The sequence below is a fragment of the Dunckerocampus dactyliophorus genome, chromosome 3, assembly GCF_027744805.1.
Source record: "Dunckerocampus dactyliophorus isolate RoL2022-P2 chromosome 3, RoL_Ddac_1.1, whole genome shotgun sequence".
NCBI lineage: Eukaryota > Metazoa > Chordata > Actinopteri > Syngnathiformes > Syngnathidae > Dunckerocampus > Dunckerocampus dactyliophorus.
The window spans coordinates 19,826,768-19,837,120 of record NC_072821.1 but is presented as its reverse complement, the minus strand read 5'-3'; the positions used below and the strand labels follow the sequence as shown (position 1 = coordinate 19,837,120).

Here is a 10,353-nt window from a genome sequence, read left to right as displayed (position 1 = left end):
ATCCCTGTTGATTCACTGCATCCTCCGAGAGTTCGTCTCACAAAAAACACCATGCAAACATTTTTGCCCCCCCAAATGAAAAGTGTTCACCACAGCTGAACCTGAGCTCAGATGGTTTCAACTTTTGCTAGAGAGAGAGAGAGAGTGAGGAAGAGAGAGAGGACCAATCGGCTTCCTTGTTCACTTTAGTGTTCACTTCTTTCTTCATGCATCTTACATGAGTTTGACTCAGCAGGATGGTTTTATATGACTGGTCATGATGCTGCTGCTGCTGCATTGATAAGGACCTTTGAGCTTACAGCGCCCTCCACCGGTCAGTCTATAAGAACAACAAATCCAGTTAGTTAAAAGACATTGTGGAAATGATTAAAATCACGAAATACAAGAAAATCAACATATAGCAATAAGGCAACAAAACACCAGTGATGCTGCATAGGCCACTGTCTTTTTATTCCTCCTTATTGTAATTCATATGCAACACTGTAGCACATATACATAACATACAAACATTATTTTTTATTGAACCAACAAATGCTGTAATACACTACAGAAGCAAAAACATGGGAGTAAGAACAAATACCATGGATGTAACATACTGGATTAATATAGCTATTTATATACATGCCTGCGTGCACAATTTATTTACAGTTATAATACATTACATAATACATCATTATTAAGTACACCTGCACACGTTATATTGCAACAAATATTGTATTACTGTACTATGTTTCAACTAAAATACACTAAAATGCATGTTCTACAGTGTAAGTGTAAAGACATGCAAAGACACAATGTTGTGGTTATTATTAAGGATGGGCATTACGACAGATTTATTGACGTTGGATTGCATTATCTGGCTGCAAACAGCAGAGGCGCTGTTGAGTCAGTTTCAAATAGTCCTTCTGGTAATTTAATTATTCTGCTCAATGTGACGCCTGTATAGAAACAGAAGTTCAAGAAATTCAGAAGGATTCTTACGTCTCATTGATTTTTTCTATTTCTTTGATTAATGGATTATTAAATGTTGCCATAAATGATTAAGAAAATGTCATCAAGTCAAATCAAATCCATCCATCGCTAGGTACTATACTACAGTGGTCCACAACCTTTTTGGACCCACGGCCCGGCTCGTGCTCCTACAAATCTCCACGGACGGGGGAGGGGGGTCGTATAGCGATGTAATTTATCTCATTTAGTATGTATTGTGTAAAACTAAGACAGGAACAATATCAAATTAAAAGCACAAAGTGAATACAGACCCACCATCCACCACTATAAGCTTGGAGTTTGTTTTTCAGAGAGAAGATTATAGCGCCGCTGCTTGATGTGTGTGCTAACAGGCAGTGTGCTAGCATGAATTAACTTGAAGCTGTGCACACAAAAAATATACACATTCGCACTCAATAACGTCATCAAACTTTACCTTTATGCATTCCCACAGTGTATCAGCATATGGGAGCAAATATGAGGTGAAAAAAACCCGATAAAAATACTGTATATTTGACAATCTGTGCAGAGTGGGAGAAGGCTAGCGCACGTACAATGGTGCGTTCAAGGACTCGCAAACAAAGTGGGACATTCGCAATAAACAACATAAACATGCAAAAACTTCAAACTATATAATTTTTTTGAATAAAATAATGGCCAATATTTCCAAAATTGATATGCATTTACTTAAAATTGTATTTAGGTTTTTACAAAAGTATTTTTTTTGTGTGTGTGTGTATTTTTTTTTTATAATTGCACCTGAAAGGTTTCCTCTGCCCAGTTCGTCCCCGCCCACGAACTGGTGGTTGGGGACCCTTGCTATACTATATTATATTATATCATATTTAGTGGTGGAACCCGGGAATTTTTTTTTTTTTTCATATGGTCAATATTCCTGGTTCAAGTCAGCGCTCGAGCAGCAGCATTCTGGATGTACTCTAGCTGTTTTACAGCTCGTTTCGAGAGGCCAGTGAGAAGGACTTTACAGTAGTCTAGCCTGCTGGAGACAAAAGTATGGATTAGTTCCTCTAAATCTGGTTTAGACACTACATTATGGCAATATTCTTTCGGAAGTAAAACGCTGCTGATGTTATTGATTTAAGGTGGCTGTTAAAGTTCAAGTCTGAGTCCATTTTTTCTCCTACATTTGTAACCGGATGATTAGGTTTTAGAGAGAAAGTTTAAAGGCGACTGATAACACTTTCTCTTTGTTTCTGTGGGCCACAGACAATAATTTCAGTTTAGCTGGATACATTTGATGCAGTGACAAAGTAAATCTACAGGCCCATGTTCACCTGCCATCAGTGACATACATCTGAGTGTGGTAGGACACATTGCAGCTGCGTATAAACTGGCCTAAAGGAAGCATGTACAGATTGAACAACAGGGGTCCCAAGATTGACCCCGAGGGAACCCCACAGGTCATAGTCTTTTGGAGACACAGTTACCAATTCCAACAAAGTACGTCGTGCCCTCCAGATACGACTTAAACAGTTTAGAGCAGCACCAGAGATTTAAACCCAGCTGTCTAACCTCTGTAATAAGATCACATGGTTAACTGTGTGTTCTCAGGAGAACCAGCAGAACTAAAAGTGCGACTTTGCCTGTCTCTAGCTGGTTGCAGAGTAGTTATTTGTGTTATGGAAATTATTGCATTTTATGCCTTGAACTTTGTCATGAAAGAATACTTGTATTGCACACTCATTGCACTTAGATGTAGAAATGAGTTCTAAGGGAAGTGAAACTGGAGGGTTTGTTAATCTGTACACTGTAACGCACAGTTGCTTTGTCTCTGTGAGGGAGACGGGACCACTCACATACACACAGCAAAGAGTGGAGTTTGTGAGGAGCAATGCAAGGAAGGTAACATAGTAGAAAAGTTAGGAGGGAAAAGGTGTTTGCAAAGCCAAATGCCACAGCCCCAGTGTGTCCGCGTTTGTCGCGAAATCACATTTTTTCAAGTAGCTGAAATTGAACTTTTCTGGTCCGAGAGGTGGGTGAAACCTGCTACACATTCATTGGGTTTCCTGGCAGGACCCACAAAGATGGCAAATAACGCCACTCTTCCGAGGGGTCAATTTTTGGCCACTTTTTCAGGTCCGCGGCTGTCTTGAAATCGTATTTTTTCTGGTCCGGGAAGTGGGGAAAATCTACCACACATTCATCAATCCAGTCCCGGCAGGACCCAAACATGTCAAGAAACGTCACTTCTCTGGCGGGTCAATTTTCGGATGTTTTTTTCAAGGTGAGCCCATCGACACGAACAAGCCAGTATGCCCAATTGTTTTGAAATTGTTAAATAAAAGGCAACAAAATAAACTTGCCCATCTTAAAAGATATCCATGAAAGTATGAACGTGAGTGTAAATGGTTGTTTGTCTATATGTGCCCTGCGATTGGCTGGCGACTAGTCCAGGGTGTACCCCGCCTCTTACCCCAAGTCAGCTGGGATAGGCTTCAGCATACCTGTCACCCTAGTGAGGTTACATAGGAGATGGATGGATGGATGGATATTATTATTTTATATTATCATAACAGTGGTTTACACACCTGCATTGTTTTGTGACTGAGTTAAATAAAAAGGTTTGTTTGTTCAGTGATGTCTTCATTGTACTTTTCTTAGAATTTATGTTAAAATCTCATCTCGTGGACCCAATCTTGTCTCTTCTTCGTCTCTTGAGTTGCGTGTCTTGTGACACAGATATTAACATATGCATGTGCATATGTACCAATCTGTAGCACTATGAAAGACCATAATGTGTGCATATGTGCAATGTAACATACTATACACAATACACGGTATTATATTATTGAATTATATGTAACATTCAATTATTCAATTATATTATACACTATTATTGATTATGTAAACAATGTTTTATTACTCCATTATCACATATTGAAGAAAATGACACACAAAAAAAATCTTTGGTTCATGCATCACCTTTTCACCAAGTGTACTCAATTTTGAAACTTCATTTACAAAAAAAAATAAATAGCTCCCAAAAAGCAAGGTAACATTAATGTTACATTCGGACCAACCCCACAACAGAAATTGCGTCCAAAAAAATATCAGACAGGTAAATGAGCAGGGGAGGTGAGAGAACACCTTCATGACACAGAGCAGGTGGACGAGCGGGTCGGTTGTTCAAGGATGGATTCACGTCGCAGGTCATTAGGTAATGTGCCAGCAGGGCCCCACACGGTCAGCTCCTCGTACATCCCTGTGTCAATCATTTCTTCCTGCCATGGGATGGACACGTTCCCGGAGGCAAACTCGTGAAAAAAATCACCGTCTTTGTCTTCAAGTTGAACACCTTTGACCGTGGAAAAGGCCCCGACGTCGTCAATGTTTTTAGCGTAAACTGTCTTAGAGTCTGGCACAAAAGGTGGCTTGAGGATCCCTGAGGAGAATATAAGAGAGGGCTGAACAGTTAAAAGGTAAGGTCAAGGGTTCACCAGCAAAGAAGTGCTGGAATGAAGATTAATGGACGTGTTTGACATCTGCAATCAACCTGAACCGCATTTTTGGTTTGAGCTTGCGTCAGACACACCTGCGTTGAGCTTCCTCCAGTTGATGTCGCCAAAGAAAGGGTGCGCCCTGAGCTCGTCACATGAGCCGTTCTTGAAGCCGAGCCTCTTGTCCACTTCTTTAAACAGCAGACCCTCGCAGATGGAGTGGGCCTTCTCACTGAACTTCTCCGGGTAGATTACAGGATCATTCAAAACACGCTTCTTCACCACCTTGTTCTCCACCTGGAAGCAGCTCAGTTAGTACAATTAGTTGTACTCTTTCGTCTTACTCACATTTCTGATGGTGAGCGTGTTTCTTATCTGATTCTATGAAGACTTTAAATGTCAGGGCTGTTATGGTTCTGTAAATGTGTTCACCTTCTCTCCTCTGGTCCGAAAAGGCCCTTTTGCAGCCAGAAACTCAAACAGAGTAACGCCCAGAGCAAAATAATCCACAGAGTAGTCGTATTCTTCTCCTTTAAGCAACTCTGGTGCCATGAATCCTGCCGGAGAAGGAACATCAACACCTTGAAGTTCAGGCAGATGAGACAGATACAACACTGTATTCTAATGTTGCCAACTGTACCTGGAGTGCCAGCATAGCCTTTTGTTTTGAACTGATCGTCAGCCAGCTCCACAGCCAGACCGAGGTCCGAGATACGGACATTACCTAGGGGAACAAACAGGTGTTAAACAGCTGTGCACGTGACATCAGTATAGTCTTGTACACTATCCCGATGAATGGTGGACCTGCTGTGTTTCATAAGTGACAAATGCAGTCAAATTTCAGTGACCTTGATTGTCCAGAAGCACGTTCTCTGGTTTGAGGTCTCTGTAGATGATCCTTTTCTGGTGAAGATGCTCCAGGCCCTGGATGATCTGAGCAGCATAGTAGCAGGCGCGTGGCTCCTCAAAGCCCGGATTGTTTTCATCCACATTATATATGTGATACCTGGAAGCGGAACATGTGACACATGAGGAAATGTCCAAACTTCAAACTCTGATACTTTACATACATATTTATTTGAAATCTGACCTCAGGTCTCCTCCATTCATTATAGTCATAACCAGACACAGCTCTGTTTTAGACTGAAAGGCGTAGGCCAAGGACACAATGAACCTGCTGTGAACTCGTGCCAGGATCCTCTTCTCCACCATCGCCCCCTGTAGGACACACATAGACACAAGCCAACGTCTCACGTACCGTACATCAACAGGGGCGTCACGAGACAGTTCGCGAGACGAGACGATACACCAGATTGGGTTTACGAGAGCAAGATGAGATTTTAGCATTTCTTTTAAGAAAGGACTATGAAGAAATATATGACACTATATTGCAATCTGCATGCACTCTGTGTGTATGCTAGCGGCCCCGCCTCCACCCATCGAGACAAAGAGCCTGCATGACTGCCAAAAGAATGAAACCAATGAACAGACTGAACTCACTTCCTGCCTGTTTGGAGGCACGTATGCAGACACAGACACGCATGCACATGGCAATATATTAAAGATGGCAAAATTATCAAGTTCATTTTCATTTATTGTGTGATTAATTCATTCATTTATTATTGGTTCAAGCCTCGTGCTTACGAGACATTTTTTTTCTGAACAAGAAATCTTGTTATGGTTTAATCACGTAGGATCTTGTGGCATCATACATATCAATACAAAAATATGGAGCTTAGGACCTTTCACACCTACGGACAATTTAGAGTATCTAATTAACCTAAAATGGATGTTTTGGGGATTTTGGAAAAAGCTGGAGTACCCGGAGAAAACCCACTCATGCCCAAGGAGAAGATGCTAATTACTGTCCTGGAATAGTGTACTCTAATCTAGTATAACATAGCTTAAGGAAGATAGCCTTATCTCGTTTGTTCTGTCAGTATACTGCCTACTGTTGCTTTGGAGGGTGAATTAATTCCATTTTACTCTGACCACCTACAAACTGCACCTTTTCAGACAAATAACACACAAAGATTTACCCTCCCGTTTCACACTGGCAACAGAAGTGATCCCATCCCGTTGTCTGCAACCAAAGTACACACGCTCACGTATAAAGTATTTACTGTATGTCAAATGTGAAACATGTTAAATGAGTTAAACTCATGAAACAAAATATCATGTTTAACTTAACAACCCCCCCAAAAGTTGACCTGTATGTATGTACCGTACTACTTTTTTATTTATCCATATTTAAATGACCAACCACTGCTATTTGCACCCATGAGCATTGTACTTCATACTGTTCTGGACGCAACACTGTCAATTTGTAACCTGTAACATTGTAAATACCATAATTATAATCATTCTATAACATTCTATGTACTGTAAATACTGTATGTGTAGTGGTATTCTCCTCCTTATTTGCAAACTTATTGTTGTACTTTGCAACAGAGTGATGTTGACCGGAGTCCAAATGCAATTAGGCATTCATTTCAAGATTTTTACAGATTTATTTCAGAGCTTATGAATCATATGATGAGCATATGATGAATCAGAAAATCAGCCCCATAAAATATATTTAAAGAATAGGTTTCCTTAGGGATTTCTCCGATCGATCGGCCACCGATTTCTGTGAAAAGTCACATGATTGGCATATGCCGATAAACGCCTTTTAAAGCCGATCACAAAAGCCAATCACCTGTGGCTAGTACTACTGCAGCCCGCAGTGATCACTGCGTGCAGTGTTGTGTCTTGCCCGAACTAACGGCCCAGAACTCCTGGGCTGTTAGTTAGCATGAAAAAAAATTTATTTATTTATTACACATTTTATTAGTAATTACCTATTTTTTGGCCCCACTGGCAGTCAAGGGACCTTCGAATTGTTGTGACTTTTCCCCTTTATGCGGCACCCCTGGCCAATAGCGCTCATGAATACATTTAAAAATGGATAATTAATCCATGTGATCGGTATCGGATGATTTCAGTCCTGGGTGATCAGTATCGAAATCGGCAGCATAAAACCCTGATGGGAGCATCCCTATATATAGATAAAGACGTTTTAAGTGTAATTTCAGCAACGTTATTAAGTTTTACAACTAATGTACAGTACAGTTTGGACACACGCAACACAACCCCCTTGCCCCAATCCCATGAACAAGGCAAGACATTTCACTAAGTAACCCTGACAAGGCACACCTGTGAAGTGAAAGCCATATCAGGTGGCGACCTCATGAAGCTCACTGAGAGAACACCAAGGGTTTGCAGCGCTGTCAAAAAGCTACTTTGAGGAATATAAAATATAATAATATATGATAACTATTTAATTCCACATGTGTTCATTCATAGTTTTGATGCCTTCAGTGAGAATCTAGTCGTGGAAATAAAGAAAACGCATTGAATGAGAAGGTGTGTCCAAACTTTTGGCCTGTACTTTGTTTACTGTCCACACACTGGCACTTGATAAGGTTAGGTACGGTGCATTCTTTAGCCTGATAAAACAAATACGGAGGATAAGAAAAAGATATTAGCATGTTTGAATGTTTAAATGTGTGAATTGATCATGCACGTGACTAATACACGATGGTAAAAAAAAAAAAAAAACCCTCATGATACGTGTTCTTTACCTCATAGCCTTTTCTCTTCTTCAGTCTTTTCTTGTTGAGTTTTTTGCAAGCGTACAATTTCCCCGTGGCCTTCATCTGACAGGCAGACACCTCCCCGAAACCCCCTTTTCCCAATACACGGAAATCCAGAAACCAGTCTTCTCCAATTGGTTGCATCTCCAGCCACTTCCACTGCAGAAGCCTCTTCAAATACATGCTCTCCAGGAAGAAAGAGTACGGCACTTCCTTGAGGAAGTCCGTCACATTGTCCAACGTGTCACTGAAGAGGTCATCTCCAGCATGCTGGTGTTTCTCTTTGACCTTTGTGATGACATTTTCCATCAGGAAGGGGCAGAAATACTTTGCATCGGGCTCCATGTACCGTGACAAAATCTTCTTTGCTTTTTTGACTCTGTCCTCCTCCTCAGCCGTGTTGTACTCCTCAATGTCCTTCCACAGGCGGCAAGGACCCTTATACTCGTTGTGTGAATCTAGGAACTCCTGGAAAAGACGCTTGCCGATTGGCTGCTCCATGCAGACTTTCTGAAAGCCCAAGTCCAAAGACTCTCTGAGGCCTTCGCACACTGTAATGTGGGGAAGCTTGAGGCGGGAGTGGTACTTCTTGTCTCGGTTGGCCGCAGGGTTGGCGGTGCCGTCAAAGCTCCCGCGAGCTGAGATGTAGGCTGAGTTGGCCACCACCGTTGTCAGGCCACCAATGTCCATGGTGACACAGTGAATGAAGTCGTGGTAAAAGCTAGAGAAAAAGCAAAATGAATGAACAAATCAACAAAAAAAGGTGATGGACAATAGTGTCTGCTGGATGTGGTGCGGCTGTCCTTCCTCTCACTCATACAGGTCTCTCTGACTCATCATCTTTCCCCAAAGGGCTTTATCTAAAGGGTTTATCCTTCACTAACCTATGTGCAGCCTGCTGGACGGGAGGGGGGGATACTGGCTCATAAGGAACGTAGGGTGGGCACCGCGTGCTTCTGCTGATCTACCCATCCATCCAATCATCTCACGGCATGAACTACATTTCAAGAAAGTAAAAAAGCCCCATTGTAAGCAACCATTTATTATTTTTTTCCGAAAAAGAAAAAATATCTTGACTGGCAATTTTCACTTGAGAAAAATAATCTTGTTAAGAAAGTATCTTCTATCTTATGAAGATATTTTTTGCCAGGAATTAGTTCTTCTAATAACAATAATTTTGATTACTCTTCAGCAACAGATTAATATATATTTGCCTTAAATTAAGAGCAAAAACTGTTCCGAAATCAGCAAATCTTTAGAGTTTCTGTGTGTGGGTCCGTTCTTAAATTTAGAAAGTTAGGTCAGCAGTTTTTGCTCTTAATTTAAGGCAAATATATTTTAATCTGTTGCTGAAGAAACATTTTTTAGCTTGTTATTAGAAAAAATAACTAATTTCTGGCAAAAAATATCTTCAGAACAATTGGCTAGCTATACTTTCTTAATATAAGAATATTTTTGTCAAGTGAAAATTGCTAGACAAGATATTTTTTCTTTTTACGAAAAAAATAAGAAATGGTTGCTTACAATGGGACTTTTTTACGTTCTTCAAATGTTGCGTTTGCAGTGTGATTCGCTATTGGCGAAGATGATTGGCCACACAGTCAGGAGATCAGGAAGATCTGGGTTCGAATCGCTGTTGGGCATCTCTGTGTGGCGTTTCCATGTTCTCCCCGTGTGTGTAGGGTTTTCTCCGGATACTTCGGTTTCCTCCCACATTACAAAAACACGCATGTGAGGTTAATTGGCGATTCTAAATTGTCCATAGGTATGAACGTGAGTGTAAATGGTGGTTTGTCTATATATGCCCTGCGATTGGCTGCCGACCAGTCCAGGGTGTACCCCGCCTCTCGCCCGAAGTTAGCTGGGATAGGCTCCAGCATACCCGTGACCCTAATGAGGATAAGCGGCATAGCGGCTATATCTATAACAGAAGTTATCAGTTCAAGTGTAGTGGGTAGTTATGTAGACAAAAAGTGGATTGTGTGATGGCTTTGCTGCACGTCCTGAACTCCCCTATAGAAATGTGTTTTCTGCACTTCTGTTCCTTAAAGTATTATTTCATGATTAATTGGAAAATGTGCCCATCGCTGAAACCTTTTTAATATGTTGCCTTGACTTTGGCTGCATTGTCTTTTGCATCATCATTTTCATAATCTTGTATGATTTTCATCACTTGTATATGTTTGATGGCAAATGCTAATACATGAACTATGCGTCTATTGAACACTTGACTGAGATACTGTATTACCCGTACTCAGTTTGTGTACACA

The 10,353-nt window shown here is 40.9% G+C and overlaps 1 protein-coding gene across 1 annotated transcript; it reads right to left on the bottom strand.

Annotated features, from left to right (window-relative positions):
- Positions 1-4,100: 4,100 nt before the first annotated feature.
- On the bottom strand, positions 4,101-8,954 carry grk1a (G protein-coupled receptor kinase 1 a). Its single transcript, XM_054770236.1, has 7 exons — positions 8,072-8,954; positions 5,539-5,666; positions 5,297-5,454; positions 5,089-5,172; positions 4,881-5,005; positions 4,544-4,745; positions 4,101-4,393 (listed from the first exon to the last, which is right to left on the bottom strand). Exons 1-7 carry the CDS (start codon positions 8,771-8,773, stop codon positions 4,101-4,103), a joined length of 1,692 nt encoding a protein of 563 aa, XP_054626211.1. The 5' UTR covers positions 8,774-8,954.
- Positions 8,955-10,353: the final 1,399 nt, after the last annotated feature.